Source organism: Colias croceus, chromosome 22, assembly GCF_905220415.1.
Source record: "Colias croceus chromosome 22, ilColCroc2.1".
Classification (NCBI taxonomy): Eukaryota; Metazoa; Arthropoda; class Insecta; order Lepidoptera; family Pieridae; genus Colias; species Colias croceus.
The window spans coordinates 8,151,090-8,175,658 of NC_059558.1; the positions used below are offsets into that span (position 1 = coordinate 8,151,090).

At 33.1% G+C, this 24,569-nt stretch overlaps 2 protein-coding genes across 5 annotated transcripts; one reads left to right on the top strand and one right to left on the bottom strand.

Moving 5' to 3' along the window:
• Nucleotides 1-6,649: 6,649 nt before the first annotated feature.
• LOC123701614 lies at nucleotides 6,650-15,989 on the top strand. Of its 4 annotated transcripts, none has more exons than XM_045649094.1 (4): nucleotides 6,657-6,787; nucleotides 15,123-15,246; nucleotides 15,589-15,627; nucleotides 15,851-15,989. In XM_045649094.1, the coding sequence occupies exons 1-4, from the start codon at nucleotides 6,734-6,736 to the stop codon at nucleotides 15,970-15,972; spliced, it is 339 nt and encodes a 112-aa protein (XP_045505050.1). In that variant the 5' UTR covers nucleotides 6,657-6,733; the 3' UTR covers nucleotides 15,973-15,989. The 4 variants fall into 4 exon arrangements, with proteins under 4 accessions (XP_045505048.1, XP_045505050.1, XP_045505049.1 ...); XM_045649095.1 differs by lacking the exon at nucleotides 6,657-6,787 and adding an exon at nucleotides 12,324-13,092; XM_045649092.1 differs by lacking the exons at nucleotides 15,123-15,246; nucleotides 15,589-15,627; nucleotides 15,851-15,989 and adding exons at nucleotides 7,291-7,468; nucleotides 7,683-11,908 and having other exon boundaries at nucleotides 6,650-6,787.
• A 297-nt stretch (nucleotides 15,990-16,286) lies between these two features.
• LOC123701616 (nucleolar protein 9) lies at nucleotides 16,287-22,387 on the bottom strand. The gene is made up of 7 exons (XM_045649096.1): nucleotides 22,110-22,387; nucleotides 20,825-21,650; nucleotides 20,031-20,184; nucleotides 19,108-19,236; nucleotides 18,484-18,648; nucleotides 17,597-17,752; nucleotides 16,287-16,529 (listed from the first exon to the last, which is right to left on the bottom strand). The coding sequence occupies exons 1-7, from the start codon at nucleotides 22,306-22,308 to the stop codon at nucleotides 16,290-16,292; spliced, it is 1,869 nt and encodes a 622-aa protein (XP_045505052.1). The 5' UTR covers nucleotides 22,309-22,387; the 3' UTR covers nucleotides 16,287-16,289.
• Nucleotides 22,388-24,569: the final 2,182 nt, after the last annotated feature.

Here is a 24,569-nt window from a genome sequence, read left to right on the forward strand (position 1 = left end):
TGTAAATAAGTACAGGCTAGTTATTTTCAATAATTAGACTTCTTATAAAAGCACTTTTGAATCGTCATAAATATTTACCACCACATTAAATACATAATTATATTAATTGAAACAAGAAAACAACTACCTACCTAATCTCACACAATGCACACAAAATCGCGGTATTTTTCGTAGAAAACACTTGAATATAATAATTAATATAACCTAGATGTCTTACCTTGTGTGATTACCTATGGTCATTACGAATCAAAGGTCAAGGATATCAGTTAAACGTGATTTTAAAATGCACTAAGGTATCCTTTGTACGTGTAAGCATTCAATGATTCAAACTTCAAACATATTTTTATATGAACCACTAAAAAAATAGGTAGGCATTTATTTTTGGCAATAAGAGATAAAAAGACAAGATAATACAAAAACTGTATAATTTTTATAAAATTGAAAAAAAAAGGTCTCTACATTTGCGTTTATTTGGCTTGGAATGTATAAAATAATAGTTTTCAGTTGTTTCCTCGAACACTTCGAATTAATAAAGAAGCAGAATTGTGCGAAATAACAACCGATTATCGTTTATTTTAATTATAGTTCCTTATGCTTGGAAATATTTAATCACGAGCATTATTTAAATGCGCAATATTAAAATACCAAACAATATCGTTTAAAATTATAATAATATGATACCCGTTAATCATAGGCAAACATTGATATGATTAAAATGTCAATAGAAAGCCAACAGTTGGCTCATGGCTGTTAAGCCCTCTGCCGTAGGTACAAAGAAGAACACACACAATTAACAATATAATAAAAAACAATTAAAAAATAATAATTTGGTAAACACTAAAATATAATGTTGGTATTTAAAACTCAAACAAGAGATCGCCAACGAGAAATAAACAAAAAACTTTTAAAGACTTGAAGTCGGACCTCATAAAATAAAGCTACTAACTACCTACTTATTCTTATATGAAAATCAAGACTTTAAAATTTCACTGTACATAATATTTAAACAGTCCATGAGGCATGACGTAGGTATGTCTCTCAGTATTTCTTGACGTCAAAGCACCCCAACCCCTTTGGCCTCGACCGAAAGATTTTAACATCTCTTTGTGTACAAAGTACAAAGAAAGACAGGCGACAGCAAAGTATGCCTTCAGGGGTCAACGTATTTTCAAGTAAGTTTATAATAACTTAAAATACTTAATGTAAATGTAAAATTATTTTCTCTGTGAAATAATCTAAAAATGATTCCGAATCGATTCACAGTATAAAAATAAATAGTTTGGAAAATCCAAAAGTGCACGCCTCATAATCTCATCCTTTACAATAAAATTGATTATTTATACACTATAAATATAAAAAAGAAATGAGATAAAACAGTTGGAAAAGTAAAGAAAGCGGTACCGTAATAATTGAGCTATTTTTCTTGTGGCCCCACCTAGAAGGAGAAGATAGACTCTTTAAGTCAAATGTTAAATGATGTCAACCAGAAGTATTCTGCTGCCCAAATGCAAATAAACGAGCATATACAACAGGCAGATGACTTAATTAAGTTGAGTAATGAAAATATGGATCGCTTTGAGTCGCTGACCAATAAATATGTATGTCAGTGTTCAAAAAGTGACAATGAGCAAACGTCGCCCCATAAGCTTGACTGCACAGACATACATAGTGTTAAACCCGTGACAACAATTTCAACTAGTAAAACTAAACACCTTTCCGAGCAGGAAATTATTGTGTTGTCAGATAGTATTGGTCAGGGTTTTGGCGCTATGCTCAACAATTTAGGGCTTAAAGTCACTAATATTTGCACTCCTAACAGTTCATTTAATTATATAATCAAATCACTTGATCATTTTAGCTTTAATAAGAATAATATTGTAATTATACTATATGGAGATAGTTTAAATATAAAAAATAAGGATATTGATGTAGGATTTCAAAAAATGTTGGAAATTAGTAGTCAGACTAAATGTAAATTTATGTTGTGTACATTGCCGTACCTACCTGGTTTGACACAAGAACAAAATAGATTAATTCATAATATGAATTTAAAATTGTACAATGTAACAAATCATCATCGTGATGCATTTCTTTACTTTGACATTAATTTGTGTATTAAATCTTTTACTTTGACAAAGAATACAGTGTATCTGCCATCTAGATATAAGCGAGAACTTGCTATGTTAATAGCATATAATATTAACCAGTCTGGTACATGTTTGTTATCAGACCCTGGATCTACTATAATTTTATGTAGTAGTAATAATAATTATATACACCAACCTTGTGTTGACAGAAAATCTAGCCCTAAGCTAGATTTAAACTAGTATATAAGACAACAGCTAAGCAGACTTTTTCTATTGTACATCAAAACATTCAAGGCTTGGCTAGCAAATTATTAGAAATAGAATTATTTTTAAATCATAATAGAATTAAGGTTTTTTGTGTAACAGAACATTGGCTTAAACAATGTCAGTTGGTAATAAATATTGATAATTATACATTAAAAAGTATATACTTCAGGACATATGCTATTCATGGAGGTTCTCTTATTTTTGTACACAATAGTGTAAAATGTAAAGAACGAACTGACATTGTTAGTCTTTCTGTAGAACGGACCATTGAACTGTCCTGTGTTGAACTGGAGCGTTACATTATTGTTTGCGTTTATAGACCCCCTTCCAGTGACTATAATATGTTTGAGACAGTCATGGAAGAAATATTAAAGCGTTTAAGTAGGAGTAAAAAAAAAGTTATAGTATGTGGTGATTTTAATATTGATATACTTTTACAAACACAAACGGCTACACGAATTGTTAATTTGTTTCAGTCATTTAATCTGTATAAACTTTTTAATGAACCCACACGAATTACACCTACTTCTGCAACCTGTATTGATAATATATACTGCGACTGCTTCTGTTTAGAGAAAAATATTCTCAATACACTCACTTCGGATCACTGTGGCCAGAAAGTAGTTTTTGAATGGGATTGCTTACCTGAATTTAAAAGAATTAATGTTAGGCCTATAAGTAAAAAAGGCATTAATAAATTTAGAGATAATATTAATAAAAACCTGCCCGTACTGAATGATCAATCCTGTAATAATAATCCTTGTGAAATGTTTAAAAATCTTTTCAATTTAGTTCATAATGAATTTGAAAAAATATTTAAAGTTAAATCTTTAAATATTACCAAGGATTTACCATTTAGTAAATGGGCGACACCTAGCATACATAGGTGTAGGATCGTTCTTTATGAGTTATATGGTATGAAGCAATATAATAAAAACCCATCTTTTCTTAGTTATGTTAGAAATTACTCAAAAACTTTTAAAATTGTTTGTTTTACTGCGAAGCGATTGTATATCAGAGATAAAATACGCGAATCGGATAATAAAGTTAAAACAGTTTGGTCTATTATTAATGGTGAAATGGGTAAAAGCAAATCAAGTAATACTATAAAACTTGTAAATAATGACAGGGTTATTGACAAAAGTGCTGATGTTGCTCTTGCTTTTGAAGAATTCTTCAGTAGTGTCCCTGTTACTATTACTAATAGTTTAAATTCGTCTTCAGCACTTGCAGAAACCTTTTTGAGGGACCATGTTGCGGGGTGCAGTACATTATTTGAATTACGACACGTAACTGCTAGTGATATTGTTACTGCCTTTAAGACGCTTAATCTAAAAAATACTTGTGATCTTTGGGGAATGTCCGTAAATTTAGTTAATAATATCATAGAAAATATTGCGAAAAATTTAGCTTTTATATTTAATAAGTGTTGTGACTATGGTACATTTCCTAATTTACTAAAGCTTAGTAAAGTTATACCTCTATTTAAGAAGGGCGATCAAGAAGACTGTAACAATTATAGACCTATCTCTATTTTACCAACATTAAGTAAGGTATTCGAGAAGTTAATATTAAACCAACTGAGTAGTCATTTTGCATCTAATGATTTACTGCACACCAAACAGTTTGGTTTCACAAAGGGGCGCTCAACCACAGATGCTGGGGTTGCACTTCTAACACATATATATAAAGCATGGGAAAACTCAAAAAATGCTCTGGGGATATTTTGTGACCTCTCCAAGGCATTTGACTGCGTTGAACATTGTACTTTGTTACGTAAACTTAATCACTATGGAATTAAAGGAAAAGCACAGAACCTCATAGCGTCATACCTGCATGATAGGATACAGACTGTAGTTGTTAATGGAGAACGTTCTAGCGGTGCGTCAATTAACATTGGTGTTCCACAGGGGTCAATTTTAGGTCCCTTCTTGTTCTTGGTATATATCAATGATCTTCCCTATTATTTGCAGGATAGGTGTGAAATAGTTCTGTTTGCAGATGATACCTCATTAATTTTTAATGTGGATAGGCATGACCCAAATGTTGACGAAGTGAACAGTGCTCTTTTACACATATCTGAATGGTTTAATGCCAATAATTTATTATTAAATGCCAAAAAAACCACTTGTGTTGAATTTCTACTTCCTAACGTAAAAAAGTTGAACAGAGATATTACCTTGAACGGGGAGGTATTGCATCCTACTGAGTCTACTGTATTTCTAGGGTTAACATTGGACGAGAAACTACAGTGGGGAGCCCATGTCAACACCGCTGCAGGTAAGCTCAGTTCAGCTGCATATGCAGTCCGAAAAATAAGGCAACTCACCGATGAAGATACGGCTAGACTGGTTTATTTCAGCTACTTTCATAGCATTATGTCCTATGGAATTCTACTGTGGGGCAGGGCTGCAGATATAGAAACTATATTTATCTTACAGAAAAGAGCCATTCGCTCTATATATAATTTACGTGCTCGGGATTCACTAAGAGATCATTTTAAGAATACTGGTATCCTTACTGTACCATCACAGTATATATTTAATAATATTTTGCATGTACACAAAAGCTCCGACTTACACACAAGAGTAGGAGATAGACACGATTATGGCACAAGGAACAGGAATAGAATTGAAATGCCATTTTTCCGATTAGCTAAAGTTAAAAATTCATTTATGGGTCAAGGTATACGCTTTTACAATAGAATTCCTCACAATATTAAAGAGTTTAGTAGTTCTAAATTTAAAACTTATATAAAAAATGTATTAGTTCAGAGAGCGTACTACAGTATTCAGGAATATATGGACGATAAAAACCCATGGAGGGTTGTCGCGTAAAAACCACAAGACAGTTCATTGGCATATTATGTAGTTAGATATAAGTTTCATATATTGTAATATTTACATGATTTTAAAAGAGCAACTATGGAGTTTCTTGCCGATTCTTCTCCATAGATCACTGCTTTCCGAATCGGTGGTAAATGTTAAAATAATTATGTAATGACGATTCGAAAGTGCTACTAAATAGTAGTCTAATTGAATAAATGAATGTTTGAGTTTGAGTTTGAGTTTGATGTGAAACTGCGCAGGTTTAAGGGACTGACTACCAACTTATTTTTTTAAACCTTGGCTTATAGTATAAAGAATCGAGTTTATAATGGTGAATTTTGAGTACACTATAAATATAAAAAAAAAAATAAAATAAAATAAAGAATATATATATAGATATACTAAAATTATGGAGAACAGTCGATATTTTTTTTTGTTTATTTAATAACAATTAAACCACATCGAATCAGACCCTGAAAAATGAAAGGGTTCTATTCCTGAGCATACTCAAGCGTAAGAGAAAAAAAAAGACTCGATTAGTAAAGTATTTCGGTCGCTATCGTGTTAACAAGAAAATCCTCCGCACATACAGACACACGGACGTCCAAGACAGAACTTTTTTAAACTGTTTTTTAACTAGTTTAAATAACAAAAATGACATCAAAAATATCATGAATGTTAAAAATAGTGTTTTTTCTTAATATGTGTGTGTATGTATTATCTTACAAGTGCAATGTATGATACATACTTAGGATACATACTTAAAGACATTTTAAGTTTGAAAAATCAGATGTTTTGCGCGAAGTGACAGTAGTACCCAAGTAGTACCCACCTCAACGCTTCGCTTATGAGGCGTGCAATATATGATACTAATTTATATGAATTTAAAAAAGCAGACAATGTCCAAAACGATATTAATCCATATCATTATGAGGAATACCACTATAAAAATAACATAATTTACATACGATCAGCATAACCTTCCGTTTTGTGAAGGTCAGTCAATACTCAATGTAGAGCCTTCTTTCAAATCAATTAATCTACTAGAGCTTCTGCTTCTCTATCCAATACTTTCTAGAACTGAAACTTTCTGAGAAAATTAAAGGTTTTAAAGTGAAACTTTTATTACATCGTCTCAAACTTTTTGGTCTGTGTAGCGCATGTCGCGTGACGGTCGGCTGCCGAGTAGGTACCTATAAAGCAGTGTTCGGAACCGTACGATAATATTATCGTACAACACGATGATAATTTCTATCATGCAAAATTCGTGAGTATATAGTCACCTATTATGAAATTTTGACGTGTTTCATATCGAACTTTCATGGGAACCAAGATGGGAACAGTGAAAGTTCATATTAAAGCTGTATAACGAAACGTAAACATTTGACATGCTATGTTGTGACGTTGACAATTTCTGTCTTCTGAGTTTTGACCGTTTTGACAATTAGTGACAATCTATGGTGACAATCAACATTGTCACTAAGTGCAAATTCGGACTTTTCGATAACAAAATATTAAGAAAAAAATAAAACTTGTGTTATTTTCAAGAACATGAGTGATGAGACCCATGAAGAAAGACAAAACAATGAACTTGTTGCATTGCAGGTAAGCTGCGTTTATAAAAATATTTACCATTAATCACGTAATTGATTATGGGCTGTAATAAACTTTTAATACACAGTTTTAATAGTTACTAGCTTGTTACTAGTTCAACGTGTATGATTCAACTACCGACTAAAATAAATAATTATTATAGTAAACATTTAATAATTTTAAGTGAATTGTGAATTACTTAAAAATTATTACCAACATCATTATTTTTATTATTTTGGCGGTTTCCACGGATTACAATTATCTACAAAACATGTTTGCTATAATCTAACATGCTGATATTTATATTGGACTTGATATTTCATACTTGTATGATAATTTTTAATGTTAACATTCACAGTACAAAACCAACCAAAGAAATAGCTAAACCCATAACTTTAAAAAATCTGTTTATATGTTGGGTATAGAATATTACTCATTTGTGCCAGTGCTCCACGCTATATTATTTGTGTTTAATTTTTGTCAGTGTTTAATGTAAATGTTGTTATTTATTACAGTGAAACTTTTATTTGCTTTTGGTAAATGACGACACAGCTAGTGAGTCCAAAAAACTGATCAACGAGGAAAAAAGCAAAGAATAGTGCAAAAAAATGAATGACGATGAATTAAATTTACGCCGTAAAAAACAGAACGCTGACAGAGCATGTGCTTATAGAAAAAGGAAAAAAGATCTTGGTGAGTTAAAGAAGTTTTTATATTGAATTTATAAAAATTGTTAGAACTTTTTGCTGTGCATGTTTTGTTGTTTATGGATTTATTTCAATTTTGAGTACTTGAATTTATTATTTAACTAAAGTTAAACTAGTTTAACTTATTTTGTATGAATATTAAATTAATTATTTTTTTATTTATTTTCGATCCATTCAATATATTTAATTTTATTTAACAGATGCCATGCCCAGTACTAGTACCGTTCAAAGTGGTGAGCCTGCATCTGAAAATATTGTTACAGCAAAACTTTTACATCAAAAGCAACTAAATGCGGAACGATGCCGCAGGTATCGTCAAAAACGCAAGTGGCTAAAATCGGGTGCCAATTTTAACCGAGGCACTAGTGACAGCAATACAAGTACCAGTCGAGATACAAGTACAAGTCGAGAATTAATTGTTAAAACAGAGGAATTTCAAAACTCGTCAGATCATCCTCAACAATTTTTTAACCATGAATCTTCGGCGCAGGCTCCTGAAGATAAAACTGGCAATGCAAACACCTCTACTCCTACGGGCGCACGCTTTCGTCGGTACCGACGAAGATTGAAAGCACGAAGAACTCATGCAGAAGAAAATCCTTCATCGATCTATACATTTTATATGAGACATAACGGAGCTCATAATCTTTTTAAAAACTTATTTGAGGATAATCCATTTGGTTTTGCGTGCTCTGTTTGTGATAGATTATGGTTCAAAAATGATTTGAAATCTCCACCTTTATCGTGCAGTGCAATCTTAGAACAAATATGCCCAACTGTCTCGTTGCAAGACATTCTTGTGTGTGCGACCTGTAAAACCTCGTTAACTGCTGGAAAAATACCGAATTTGGCTGTGTACAATGGATTTAAGTATCTGCCTAAGCCTAATCTCCCTGAATTAGATTTAGTGTCCGAGCGATTAATATCACCGAGATTACCCTTTATGCAAATTCGACGGTTAAGATACGTACAAGGGCAATATGGAATCGCTGGACAAGTAATCAATGTGCCCGTTGACGTTGATAACATGGTCCAAACTCTGCCTCGAAATATAGATGATGATTATTGTATAAATGTACACTTAAAAAAACGTTTAATTCACAAATCAAGTTATTTGCATGGATTAGTGAAAAAGGGGATTGTTAAAGACTGGCTCAGTTATCTTGTAGCTACTCCGCTTTATAAACATTATGGCATTAAAATTAGTCAGAATTTCTTGGGAGAGTTAACCGACGAGAGTGAAAATCCAGTTGTTGTTTTAGACGATATTGCTGAACCAATTGAAATTGAAGATAGTCTAGTTGCTGAACAGCATACTCTCTTATGGTCGGAGGATAAATACTTACAAATAGCACCGGGAGAGAACAAAGGACCTATGAGCTTGCTGTTTGATTCTCATGCAGAAGAATTGTCTTTTCCAGCAATTTACTATGGACAATTTCGGAAATTCAAAGATGGTGTTAATTGTAAGGCATACTCGGTTGCAACAAGCGAATTGCGGCGCTCGGATCGACGAGGAGTTACTCCTCGTCACTTGCTCTACTTAGCCATGAAGATTATGCGACTTCGAGTGAGTGAAAACATCGGTATTGCTTTTAAACATATAGGACAAGGCATAAACATAACAAAAGACCAGATATTATCCTCTGAATATCTTAATGGCTGTATGAAATCAAATTTGGCTTTTCTTAAATCGATACCGAATTCAGTACAATATTGGCAAAGTCGAAAGAAAGACCTCTTTGCAATGATCCGGCAACTTGGTAAGCCAACAGTATTTTTGACGATGAGTGCCAATGAAATATCATGGAAATGGCTTTTGAAAACATTGCATAAATTGAAATATGGCACGGAGATAACTGATTTAGAAATTGATCAGCTGCATTATAAAGTCAAGGCAGAATTAATAAATGAAGATGCTGTAACATGCGCTATTTATTTCAATAAACTCGTCAATGTCATGATGAAAATTCTCCAACATAAAACCATTAGCCCATTCGGTAAGCATTATGTTCAACATTATTTCAAGAGGATTGAATTTCAACACAGTGGAAGTCCTCATGCTCATATTTTACTTTGGCTGAATGAGGCGCCTAAAGATTCGTTTGGAGCAGACATGAATTCTACTATTCAGCTTATTGATGATTTAATTTCAGTATCGAGCACAGAAGCGTCAGGAAATATTAATCTAGTCACACACCATCACACTTTTACATGTTATAAAAATGATCGGAATCAACGAAAATGCAGATTCAACGCCCCTTTCATGCCTAATAGGTCAACGATACTACTCAAGCCTTTGGATAAATCTACTGATGATGAAAGATATGTTTATGATGAGTATAAGAAAAGATATAAAACAATACACCAAAATCTCGAAAACAATAACTACGATGATATTGATGATTTTTATAATAAAAATAACATTTCATCAGATGAGGACTATCATAAAATTCTATCTGCTGGAATTTCAAGGCCAATGGTTTTCGTTAAACGGCATCCTAATGAAAAATGGCATAACTTCTTTAATCCATTTATATTTCACCATTTGCAGTCGAACATGGATATCCAATACATTACAGATGAGTATTCCTGTGCTGCATACGTTGTGGAGTATGTAAACAAATCGAATCGAGACACTAGTAATCTTCAGCGGGAACTACTGGATCTTTTGGAAGAAAATCCAAATTTAGATTTAGTTGAAATGACAAGACATATGAGTGTTAATATTTTAAATACAATAGAAATGTCCAGCCAAGAAGCAGCATGGTTTCTTCTTAGAGAACCAATGTCTAAATCAACGCTTAAGGTTGAATTCATACCTACGATGTGGCCTCAGGAACGTTATCGTATTCGAAAAACAAAGAAAGAATTGGAAAGACTTTCTGATAACGATACCAATATTTGGAAAGAAAATTGTTTCGAAAAATATGAAAATCGACCTGTAGAATTAGAAGATGTTTCGTTGATTCAGTTTGTTGCTTGGTATGCAGTCAAATCTGGACAAAACCCGTCGGAACCTGCACTTACAGACGAATATTCGAATTCAGAAGATGAAGTAGACATTAAAGAAGAGTTAGCACCAGAAGAAAACATTAATCAACAAAGTAATAAAGTATATTACCGACGGAAAACTCCAAGGATCGTACGCTATCGACATTACGATATGGCAAATCAAATGTTAGACTACAAACGTGAAATGGTTACTTTATACATTCCATTTCGTAATGAAGAAAGGGACATTTTGGCTGAAATGCGATTCAATCAAATTTATGAAGAAAACGAACAGCTGATTTTAGCTCGTCGTGAAGAGTTCGAAGCAAATTTAGATATTGACAAAATTATTTTTTTTTGTATGTATATCACGTGTGTGGAGGAAAACTATTCAGAGCGAGGTGTCGCTACAAAGTGTAATGTTAGTTAGAATATTATAAGTAGTTTTTTTTTTGCGTAGACACATCTTCTGGGAGGTTGTATTAGGTACGTGAAGAAGCCCCTAGCGGAAAGCTACTTCATAATAGAAGAAGATCTGATAAATAACACCAACATTCATGACCGTTACAAGCCCGGTAAACCACACTGCTCTTTGAATATCAAACAACTTGATTTCAAAGCTTTGTGCCCATAGGCGTCTGTCATCTGTCAAAATTGAGACAACAAAAGCTTACCGTGACATTTGATAAAGGAATTTTCATCAAAAATTGCTAGAAATAGTGAGTTGGCCGCAAGATGTCACTGTTTGTAAAGGTAAAGGAAAAACCTTGGGAAAAACCAATTGAATTTGTAGATTCTAGGTCTGTTTGCTGATTGACTTACAGATTGAATGATTTAAAATTTAAACAGTTGATCAAATAATAAAACTTAATATTAATTTAAATTACTAAATGCTTTAGAAAACGTCGTTCATTCAGTATTTATTGAGTGGGATAGAGAAAAAAAAGCTTCTAAACAACATAATATTATGTATGTATTTTTATTTGTATCTAAGATTCATCTCAATCTCTATTTCTATCATCTTTGTCTTATAAATTTATGTTATGTGGGTCCAGTTAACACACTATTTATTTTACATTTCTACGGTAGTACCGGCAGTACAAAACCAATTATAGCATGACATTCCAATCGATTTTAAACCCGAAAAAGCTGGCCAAGTTCCGAATGTCGTCGTCAAATGCAATCTCAGTGTAGTGGCTGGTGACGGGCGATGATTAAGCCCAGAGTGTCGCCCGCTTTAAGGACTTTTGTGTTCGGCCGCGGCGTGGACAGCGGTGCATATACGTTCGGTTTTATTGGGATTTTGGTTAGTTTTGGTAATTATTGTATGCTGTTCTTATTATGTATGATAATATATCAAATGATTATTGAGTATTTGGGAGATGGATTTGGCTCAGAAATATACAATACGATAAATAGTTTTGCGATACTACTACAAGCTTTTTTTAACATGGACATTTCTACTAAAATAATTGCCTCATGAACGATGTCAAATATATAAAAAAAATATCGCTATTTTCTAAGTATCAACTAAGTATATCTACGGCTGAATTCTTTTTTAAGTTAACAATGACGAAAGGATTTCAACTCTACATTGTATAAAAAGCCATTAAATTAAAAGTTCGCAATAATCCATGAAGTTTAAAAAGTGTGGTCACCCCAAAATGTAATTTGGCTCTTTCGAGAGGTTTGCAGCTCGGAGGATTGCACTAATTGATTCATGTTATTGACGGGTTTGACCAATACTTTCCAGTTTTGAGTAGGAATATTCGGGATATTATCTTCTTTGGAATAGGTTTAATAGAATTTGTAGATATGTTGCTTTTATATAAAACTGTCTCGACAAACCAGTTTCTCTTGTCATTAACAATTAGAGGTACCTACCTACATAAAATAGTTGACTATGTCAGGACCTACCAAATAAACACAATTTGTAAAAGCGATTAAGCACTCTCGGAGGAATATTTACAGAATTACAGACATTGTGTAGATTTTGGTTTGATTGAATGTGCCTGCGCTTTATCCTGAAATGTACATAAAAATATTGTACAATTGTCTTAAGAATAATTGTATAGTAAGTGAGCGATTTAAAACATTCGAAGAATGAGACATAGTGCTCTTGTTATTAATGGAATTATTGCGTATAAACATTGGTTTATTCCACTTTGTATTTTGTAGAAAAGGACAATGGTTTGATCAAATTGACTGCGATTGCGCGAGCCCTGATTAATAGGGTGATTTTTTAATTAACAATGATAACGTGTTAAATTTATTACGGGGTTTTTCCTTTAATCAAAAATTTCTTTTAATTATAACAATAAAAATCGTATGTCATCGCAGAATACTGTTTCAAATGTTGAAAGAATTTTCAAAATCGATGCAGTAATTTTGTTGCTCATTTATAATAATTGCTAAACTTTGCTATTAAGTTGGCATAGTATATACATACAAAGATAAATACTTAACGTAAATATATACTTAATAGATCTAAGTGGAACAAACCAAACAGGTTGATTGACTTGTTTTGAGTCATGTTTCTCAGTCATCTATGTTTCTGTATTTCTTCTCATAAGGTTATTGAGTGTACACTGTACGAATCACACCATGAAGACTGTTGTAAGTGGTTTATTTACTTTATTTAACTTAAAGTTTATTTATTTACGTGAGATAGATGTGATTTCGGAAAAGTTTTCGTAGTGATTGTTTAATTTAGTGAGTTTTTAAATGTGTATTATTTTTGTTGAATGAAAATGCATTTATATTAACTATTTGCATCTTAAAAAGTTAAGTTCAGTGATAGGTATGTAGGTAAGGTATCTACTTAGTTGTGTTTAATCTATATCCCTGTAACTAATAACTAGCATAAAAAGATAAAAATATTATACTACTTAGCCCTAATTTGTTTTGTATAAAATATAAATGTCTAATGTGTTTAAATACTTTAAGAATTCTAAGAATTAAAAATTTTAAGAATTAAAAATTATTAAAAAAACCTTTTTTATTTAAAAGTTGAGAAACCAATTTCCTAACATCGTCTTTTGTATAAATGTATAATCATAATAAACAAATTACATTTGTTAGTGTTTTTGTGTTTGTTTTGATATATTTGTTTTATGTGTCGTGAACGCAAAGTTCAAACTTGAAAAGCCAAGCAAAACATGAACTAAAAGTGAAACTTTTATTACATCGTCTCAAACTTTTTGGTCTGTGTAGCGCATGTCGCGTGACGCACGATACGTAGGATAATTGTACAAATACGATAATTTTTAGTTAAATGTCTATAGTGTGAAAAAAAGTTTCACTTTTATCGTGGTTTCATAAAACCACACAACATTTTTTGTCTCTTTGGAGATTTCTCTTTGTTTTTTGTTATACCTATATTTGCAGTAAACCAAACTTCCTGTGAATTGTACATTTCCTTCAAGTGACTCACGCGCATAGGTCACGGTTATAATGATTTCATCATTTCAAACGGAAGTAATATACATACTCTATTTACCATCTATACATATAATAAATCTGTAGAAGGGTCAATTCTGTACATTGAAAATATTGAAAAAATAAATAGCAGGGGGTGTTACTGGATCGATACTAAACCCAAATATGTGATTAAAAAATTTTTTGTCTGTCTGTCTGTCCGTCTGTCTGTCTGTCTGTCTGTATGTGAAGGCATCACGTGAAAACTAAAGGTTCGATTTCGATGAAACTTAGTATAATTATACCTTATTATCCTGGGCATAAAATAGGATACTTTTTATCCTGAAAAAATACGTAGAAAAAAAAAATCTTAATTTTTCCGCGCGGACGGAGTCGCGGGCGGAAGCTAGTATGAAAATAATATTTTCTAATAATAACAATTAAAATATTTATATATATTTTAAATCAATATTTTTTACAAGGTAAACACGTTCTTCCTCTAAGAGTAGACAAAGATGCGTGAATCGGCTAGTTACGAATATAGAATAAATCAAATGTTTTAATTTGATAATATTAATCTACATCTACACTAATATTATAAAGAGGAAAACTTTGTTTGTTTGTTTGATTGTAATGAATAGGCTCATAAACTACTGGACCGATTTTAAAAATTCTTTCACTATTCGAAAGCTACATTATCCACGAGTAACATAGGCTAGGTTTTATCCCAGAAATCCCACGGGAACGGGAACTATGCGGGTTTTTCTTTGAAAACGCGGGCGAAGCCGCAGGCGGAAAGCTAGTAATAAACAAGCAACTACATGGACGATATTTTATTACAGGGTAAATAAATAAAAAAATCTCCGATCATCTAAAAACTTATTGGTGTGTTACTTAGTTGGAGTGAAACTTCGTAAAATGCATAAGGGACAATATAATAATATTGTGGTAGGCTACCACTGCCCAACCCACCGGCCACCAACGGAGCCGCAGCACTCGCAGCTGACGGTCGTGAGTGTTCATAGACCATAGTATAGGTCCCTTATGCATTTTACGAAGTTTCACTCGAGAGGAAATTTCTCATGAAAATCTGTTATGGGCTCCCGGTCTATTAGTAGGTATCCGCGTATTTTGCTCGTAACGATGTACATCGAATTTCTCCTAGTTTTCAAATATTTACGAATTAATGTAAGAAAAATAATTATAAATTAATAATTCCATGTTTTCAGACGTTACTCCTGTTTGTTGCCGTAGTGGTGCTGGCCTCTGCAGCTCCTAGAGATTATGAGACACACCCCGCTAATGTAGCGAGACGGTCACCACAGTATACTAAGGGAAAAATACCAGTAAGAGGTAAGGAACAAGATATATTGATTAAATAGATAATAGCTTATATTTATTATTGTCGAGAATTTTTTCTTTACTAACATTATAAAAGTGTTTGTCTTCTTTTCATCATTATTTTATGTAGGTAAGTTATGTTGCGAAGCGAATCAAAGTAGATTTAGTTAATCTCCTATAGGTGGCGCTATTACTTTGTATTTACTCTGCAGTCTATGTTCAACTTTTTTAATTTATTTTTAAACGTTTTGTATGCTATAATTTATCGATATGGAATGATAAAATACACAAATATATCCATCTACTTTTTTTAAACTGGCTATTTAGATAATGTTATTTTTCTATTATTTTTAGCTGGATATGCCCCAAAAGCAGCGGTTGAAGGTAGTATAGGTAAGTAATTTACGATTTATAGTTCATATCATATTTATTTTCTTACTTTGTTATATGAATATAAACATTTTTATTCATAATATCAACTTTTAAACCCAGTAATATAAATTCTCAGTACCACAGATAATGTAATACTATACTTTTATTTGGTACCATAGATACTTAATTTAAGATTTACTAAGAGATTGCCAGAATTTTAAATAAAAACATAAATTATTTGCAGGTAACACAGCAAACCCATCACTCCGTAAAGGGGAATACATGTGCGGGGACAAAATCTGCAAATTACAACCAGGAGAAATACCAAAAGGCTGCAACGGCATGTGCCAGTATAAAGTTAAATAAATTTATTTATTATAGTACTTAATGTGTTTTAATTTTTTTTATTCCACACTGTGGTAATTTGAATTATTAGTTTTCTTTATGGGTAATATAAGGTTTTAATGGCAAAATAATAGACTAAGGATTTCTCTGGTGTAAGGATAAACCTTAGGATAAACGAATACTATGTCACAAACACACCAGTTTGTCGTTTTTTGTAATAAATTTAACTCTATATGTATTCTCAAAAACATTTATACATGTATGCTAGTGTAACAAATATTATATATTCAGTATAGACCCCTTCAGTACGGAACCCTAAAAATAAAACACTAGAATATTTATTCACTTTTATTATCACTTTTCAAATGTGTCTGCTCCCATTTCTTCTGCGAAAGTTTAAACGTTGCCACATCTAATTTGGTAGCAATTAATCTTCCACAAACAGTGCTGTTTAGAAGATTGGATTTATCACTTAATTCCGCCATTATTTTGATTTTTTGCTCGTTGGATGACGCTTCGTATATTTTTTCAAAAGCGCGGGAACCGTACTGTGACATTGCTAGTGTTTGGTAGCAGCCCTGTGAAATAATGTTGATTTAATAAAAAAAATATTATCTTTTAATTTTATTAATTAATGTTTTATTTACATACTAGCTTACCGCCCGCGGCTTCGCCCGCTTTGTCTCAAACCTAATATATACTAACCTTCCTCTTGAATTACTCTATCTATTAAAAAAACTGCATCAAAATCCGTTGCGTAGTTTTAAAGATTTATGCATACAAAGGGACATAGGGTGATTGGTACAGTCTCTGGCACGTAACACGGCAATTTTATGGCACAGTGGGGATAAGTTCGGAACTAAATTGGGCCATTTTATTGCTTACTTACTATTCTATGCCTATTTCTATGATTTATCATGATGTTCACAATAAAGTCAAAAATTGGACAGCAATTCGTGAAAATGACAGTGAACCAGGATTTTGCAAAAGGATATTTGCATTAGGATATTTTAAAGGAATTGCAAAAGGGTGTTTTAATACATTTAAATGTTTCTAATTTGTATCAAAAGAATCAATTTCATTAATATATTTAGCTTGGTTCGTTACAAAATATCTTCAGATTCCCAAAAATGTTCGCAATTTTTCGATCTATATAGTCTATCGTTAATCCATACTATAAATACGATATTAATATTATAAATGCGAAAGTAACTCTGTCTGTCTGTCTGTTACTCAATCACGCCTTAACTACTGAACCAATTTGCATGAAATTTGGTATAGAGATATTTTGATACCCGAGAAAGGACATAGGATAGGTTTTATCCCGGAAATCCCACGGGAACGGGAGCTATGCCGCGGGTGGAAAGCTAGTTATATATACATGATCTTCATACAAATAGCAATGGCATTTGTCCGCCTCGATGGTACAGTGGTTGACGTGTGAACGTTGACCGAGATGTCTTGGGTTCGATTCCCGGTGGAGACGAAGAAAAAAACAATGTCTCGGTCTGACACAGAAGGCTGGTCACCTACTTGTCCCTAAAGAAAATCGATCAGTGAAACAGATGTATAATGCATCTGCCCCTTACCCCACTAGGGGACATGGGACTTCACTTTTTCATACAAATGCAAATTCCTTAATTACCTTAAGCTTCCATATCAGTTTATCCCTCGCCTTCACCCCCACAAACTGTCCCTTACAGAACGCATCCGCAACATGACAGCCTTTCGCTTCACTAAATATATATAAAAGACTGTCTGTTTGTAACTCGAGCAGGCTTTGCACTGGTTTTGTTGGTCGCTGAAACAAAAATTAGCATTTTCATTTTTAACAAGTATTTTCATTCGTATAAATTTATAAAGAATATAAAAAATTCGATCACGAGGCGGGACTCGAACCCGCATCCTTTCGCGCCATTCCGGGGCGGATGCCTCACCAACTCAGCCACTCGTGACCCGCCTTAGCAATCGAATTTATTCTATTCTTTCAGTTTTATGTGTCTAAGGGACACACCGTTTAGGGACACACATTATTTTCATTCAATTTAATAAAATTATCTCCTAAAACTTAACTACTGAGACATCATAATTTGGAATAGAATTATGGTATATATTAAAAAAATAATACACAGCAATGATTTTATAAGTAAAACCGTTTACATAGGATACCAACACAACATTCAAGCTTCAGAAACCAAGGGCCGGCGAAGATATGGCTGAACGCAGTGTAGAGCATTTTTCATTGTCAAACTATTATCGATACTGTCCTCATTTAGATAAAATGGACATATTATAGAGCTAGAGCAAGAGCATTCTTTCGTGATCTTTTAGTGTAAGCGAAAACTCGTATTCAGTGTTGTTCAGTAGAACATTGCATAGAATCTTTTCCAACGGACTAAAAACAACGAAAGAATGCTCTACGCCTGTTTACACTAATAGAATTTTACAAAGTGTGGTTAGAAGCATACGCTCGTTTGATGTAAAAGCACTGTTATATATTTTAATAACCTAAATAAAACAGCAAAAACTTACCTGAAAATCGAGCAAAGTCTGCAATATAACAGACCCGTGTATATGTATGAAGAAACCCTGAGTGACAACTTCTATGTTACCGCCGAGCGGCGCCAGGCGCAAACATTGTATCGCGAAGTGCTTTTGGTTCTCAGTGTCTGAACATTTTAGCGCTTTTTCTAAATTCTGGAAAGAAAAAATCATGATTATGCACAAAATTATAATCTATACTTAATATTATAAAGCTGAAGAGTTTGTTTGTTTGTTGGAATGCGCTAATCTCAGGAACTACTGGACCGATTTGAAAAATACTTTCGGTGTTAGATAGCCCATTTATCGAGGAAGGCTTAGCCTTCGCCCGCTTTTTCTCAATCCTAATAAATTATATACAAAAAACTTTCTTTTGAATCTCTCTATCTATTAAAAAAAAACCGCATCAAAATCCGTAGCATAGTTTTACAGATTTAAGCATACAAAGGGACATAGGGAGTAGGGACAGAGAAGGCGACTTTGTTTTATACTATACATAATTATAGTGATCACTAATCACATTTATATGAAGCTAAACAAAACAACATTATGAAACCACTCAGTTAAAAAAGGCTACATAAATAAATAAATCAAGTGCAAAAGAACAAACATTACCTGCAAGAACTGTGTCTGCCTCGCTTTAATCCTCAAACATCCCTTAGCGAGTGCAACTAGCACCCCCGTGTTGCCACATGCAAGTAAAGTGTCAAATTTGTCCGACAACTCGTCGAACATTGGCTCAAACTGAAAAGGAAATAACAATAAACTGAACAAGCATAGAATATACTAGAATTGTTTTTTTAGAAAAAATATAAAAGAAGCAATTGTTATGAAAAGTTACAGTACGATTCCAACTTAATGGCGGCTCGGAACATCGAACGATCTGATGCACAGAAAACAATTTTAGATATTACCGGAACATTAAGGGTCATTTGCGCTGTGGAACTTCACGAACTTGTTCCGCCATCCCTATTCTTATATCGATCGTCGAGGCGCACAGATTCTAGGCATTGCCATATGGTGGGACATTCCATGTACCCGGACTAAGCGGTTCGGTTCCACATTCTTTATTCTTCCCAATGGCGAGGGACTGGAACATGCTTCCTGAATCTGTGTTCCCCGACGAGTACAAAATGGGGGTCTTCAAGCGAAGAGTGAACCGGTACCTACTAGGGAAGCAGTACAATCTAAGACCGCATCTTAGCTTTCCATCAGGCGAGATTGTGGTCAAGCGCTTCCCTATCAAGAATTAAAAAAAAAAGATGCGCAGATGCGCGCTCGTGTATTCGCAGCTAACTTCCGAATGGCCATTAAGTTTGAATCGAACTGTACATCCATTCAGGGACAAATAAAAAAAACTAAGTTAATAATTTTGAAATAGTTATTGTCATAAACAAAAAAAATGTTCACAGGGTTTTATAATTTCACTAAATATACAACATGGCTTAAGGTAGGGCAGACCGTAGAACAAAATTAGTTTTATTTCATAAATAATTGATCAGTCAGGAACAGAAAATAGGACAAACAACAAAATTTACCTCTTCCTTAATATGGCAGTTATCTATAAGCCGTTGTACTGTAAAGTTGAGCATTGGCATAGCCGCTAACTGGCCTAGGCGGTTGATGAAACAGCGCGCATATATTTGTGTGTATGTCTTCTTCTTTACAACGAACAGAGCCGCTTCTAATAGTCTGGAATAGATGTAGAATAAGGAACATTACTTTCATAACATAAATAAATAAATAAATAAATAAAAAACATTTTACAAATTTATAAGCTTAAGTTTATAAGGATAATTTACATCAATATTCATTGAATTGAGCATGGAATATGTAATTTAATAAACTATTTATATCACTGACATAATATTATAAAACAAGTCCTCCATCATCTCTGTCTGTTCACAATAAACTCACAAAACTACTTCAGCATTTTAACTGTTTTCACCAAAAAGATAGTTAGTGTGTTTCTTGAGGAAGATATGACGATTATAATTTACTAGTGGTCCGCCCCGGCTTCGCCCGTGGTACATGTTTCGCAATAAAAAGTAGCCCATGTCCTTTCTCGGGTATCAAAATATCTTCATACCAAATTTCATGCAAATTGGTTCAGTAGCTTAGGCGTGATTGAGTAACAGACAGAAAGACAGAGTTACTTTCACATTTATAATATTAACTAGTATGGATTATGTTTTAGACTACTCAAACGAAAAGCTAGTTTATATTATATTCATCACAATAACTTTGATATTATATGTTTTCAAATATTTCTTCATATTAATATTGCAATTACTAAGAAACTTGTTCAAAAGACAATACATGAAAAACTCACCTCACAGCAGATTCCGATTCAAACACCGGCGGCAGCGGACTTGCCTCTACACCAGTTTCATTTTTATCTTCTTTCTTGTCATCTGTACCTTCCCCAACCCATCCATCTGGTGCAAAGCTCTCGTCTAACAACTTACCAACTAACGACTTAGTCAGCTTCTTATCAACATTCTTAACCGCATATAACAATACTTGCAGCAAACCAGACGTTAAGTTTTGGTACGGCATATCTTTAAATTGCGGCCACGATGATAATCTATTAGCGAACTCAGTTACAATCTCTTTAAAATCGTCCGGTACGACTTTGTACATCATGTCCGTCAAGTGTGGTGGAATCCCTTTCTTGTCTTGTACTGTCTCTTTAAATAGATTCACTTTAGGTTTCTCTCCTGGTAGTAAAGTTATTCCACTAAGACATTTTAAAGCGCTTCGTAAAATATGATTCGCGTATTGATCCCAGACGAAATCTTCCAAATTATTCAATGCGTATTTACATATCTTTAATGTGAACTCACGACATGCTGCAATGTGTTTTTCTGTATATTTCTCTTCTGTTTTCTGCTTTTTAGCAGTTGATTCATCCTCTGTTTGCAAATGTTCAGTTGCTCGAACACATGATACTCGTAACAGAGTTTCCACAACATGGCTGGAGAAGTTATCGGAACAGAGTTTCCGCAGTTCTGGTGATAGCACTTCAAAGAATCTTTCCAGATCTTCAGCAGATGCATAGGGAAGTAGCAGTTCTACGAGACGGCATCCTAACTGGTTACCAACAACATTTAGCTCTTCATCTTTTGTTCGTTCTAGCACATTTTTGACTAGGGCTTCTGTAAATACAGAATAATGCTTCAGTAACACTGTTTCACCATTCATTTTGTATGGTGGGTAAATAGTTGTTGTAATGTAATTTGTAAGTAAAACAACAATAGAATTATAGTACAAGTCTTAACAAATCAGAAAACATAATCAAAAACAATTAGCAGGGGTAACCTCCATGTTATTTATTTGATTGCCACATTATACAGTATAAATTCTCAAAAACAAATTTGTTAGAAAGGGCCAAAGACTGTTTAATTTAATAACACAGTTGTCAAATATCGGTTATAGCATACCTATAAACATATTTATATGTATTCACCAGTTTCACCTGCATTATGTAGGAACCATGTTTGTAGGTTAAAATTATTTCACAAACTAAGTAAAATTACTTGATCATTCAAACTAATAATTAATTAGTAATTTATTATGATGTAAAATAAAACTATTTATATATTTACACGGCTTACCTCTTTCATCTGGATCTTGCACGCCTTGCTTTATAACATCTAAAATACCAACAAAATATTGGTACAGTTCTTCAGGTATCTGTGTTCCACGACCCAATTGTCCCTTCTTAGCGTATTTCTTAGCGTTGGATATAAAATTCTTCCTCTTCTTACGTTGTCTCTTTTTCTGTTCGTTGTTTTGTGGTTCTTCTTCACCCATTTTAATATTTTAATAAAACAATTTGTAAACACAACGTTGAACGATCATATAATTTTAAATTTGAGGTTAAGCTGTCAAAATCACGCTGTCGGCGGCTGTCGGCTTTATTGAAGTTGACATTTCCATTTCTTACTATGTGGACATTTCGTTCAGTAATTTACAACATTTACTAATAATGTAGATTTTAGTCAGATATTAAATTTTGTAGCTTGTTCTAAGGGTTTGTTGATTCAGTAATACCAATACATATTTTCAATGATATTAAACAATAATCATCATCATCATTAGCCGATAGCCCATATATACATTTTTCACTGCTGGGCGCTGAGACACAGGCCCCCCCCCTAATATGAGGGTATACTGTGGGGTATTAATACCGTATAGGACTATAGCACAATAGGCTATAATCCACCACGCTGGCCAAGTGCGGGCTGGCTGATGTCGCATGTAGACTGTAGTCGAACTTTTCATTCGTCGACATGTCGGTTTCCTTCACCGTTCGAGCAGTGGTGATGTTATAACATGCACAGATAAATTGAAAAATTTATTTGCTTATCTCGAAGTCCGCAGCTTCGCCCTTTTCTAGTTATTACAAACTATAATAACTACTATCTCTGTTCCAAATTTTATGCACATGAATAGTGAATAGATACAGATATATTCGTATAAACTTTTCTGTTTAATGCCTATCCGAATAAAATTTTTATGGGACCAATTCGACACCATCCCGCATCGAACAAAAAGAATCACGTAAATCGGTTCAGAAACCTCGGAGTAATCGGTGTACATACATAAAAAAAAAACATAGGTACCGGCCGAATTGATAACCTCCTCCTTTTTTGAAGTCGGTTAAAAACGTATCATCAGAAAGTAGCGAAAGTTTTATCAATTCATCAGGTACTTATTCTTGGAACTTGGATGATAAAAACACGTTATTTACATGTTAATCTTCATCTGTCTCCATCATTTCCTTGGTCGCGGTCGGTCTAAAAAATCGTTTTTAGTAGTATGCAATAGAATAGAACACACGCAGAGATTTTTTTATGTATCTATAATAAATTAATATGGATGGTAGATTGATGAGTGATATAATTATTACTTTACTATACTTACTTTCAATAAGTAAGTACCTACAATTTATTAATATATAAAATTACTCGTACTAGGTAGGTATCAACTTCAATAATTATTATTATCGTTCTACAGTTATTTTCAATATGAGAAAATGATTGCATAGGCACTCTCGGCTATCACCTGACAGAGGCTAAGCGGTGTTCGCCCATTGGATAAATCTAGAGAGCATTTGTTACTTTCGACCCACCGTTACTTTTGTACCCGGTCTCCCCTACCTACATAGGTATGAAACGATAAAAACCATAAGCATTGGTTTTATTATACATATTATATAACTCAGTTCAACTAGCTGTGTAGAAAATCAACTGCGTATAGTTAAAGATCTCAGGGGAAGCGAATTTTAGACTATCCCCTGAGAGGTATGCTAAAAAAATAAGAAATTATATACCTAAATAGTTACCTAAAAGCTAAAAGTCACATAATTTTCTTATCTTCCGAAACGAGACCAGCTATTTTTTACAAAACAATGAAAAAGAAAACTATTCTCACCTCTAAAATATGAGACACATTAGTTAGTTGCACTGCACAATGCACATTATCTACTCATTATAACTGAACCCATTGTTCTATACAATTTTTCATATTTGGCTCGCTAATGATTTCACCTATTAACCTATCTATGGAAATAGCAATAACAGAAATAGCTGATTGAGCTGATTACGCTTAGAGTATATATTATGTATTACAATAGTAGGTACATAGTATATAATATATATACTCTAAATTTATTAAAATAATAATTATATTAAGTAGCGGGAAAAATATGTTTGTGTCAATTTGAATTTAGAATCTGCAGCATCGATTTTTTCCTTGTAGTTTTTTTTTTTAATTTTCAAGCCATCGCATTTGGCGGCTAAATTTACAAAAACATATTTAAATTAATAAAAACATTTGGCATAATATGTTTTCATAAAAATTTTAATTACCAATACTAATTTGTTAATTGATTTTTAAATTAAAATTAAAAAATGTATATTTATTAATGTTAATAATTTAAACTGCCACCCGCACAACTTTTAAGTTTATAACGAGCGACAAAAAAAAAGCAAGAGAAAAAAATTAAATCAGCATTCTCCAAACATGGTACCTACATACCTAATATCTTAATTAATAATCTTCTACCTAAG

Coding starts and splice junctions, on each gene's coding strand:
- LOC123701614 (XM_045649092.1), top strand. CDS start 7,384: ATGAATGACGATGAATTAAATTTACGCCGTAAAAAACAGAACGCTGAC. Junction 7,469..7,682: donor AAAAAGGAAAAAAGATCTTG/GTGAGTTAAAGA, acceptor TTTATTTAACAG/ATGCCATGCCCAGTACTAGT.
- LOC123701616 (XM_045649096.1), bottom strand. CDS start 22,308: ATGGGTGAAGAAGAACCACAAAACAACGAACAGAAAAAGAGACAACGT. Junction 19,237..20,030: donor ACTGCCATATTAAGGAAGAG/GTAAATTTTGTT, acceptor TTTCCTTTTCAG/TTTGAGCCAATGTTCGACGA. Junction 17,753..18,483: donor AGACTTTGCTCGATTTTCAG/GTAAGTTTTTGC, acceptor TTTTTGTTTCAG/CGACCAACAAAACCAGTGCA.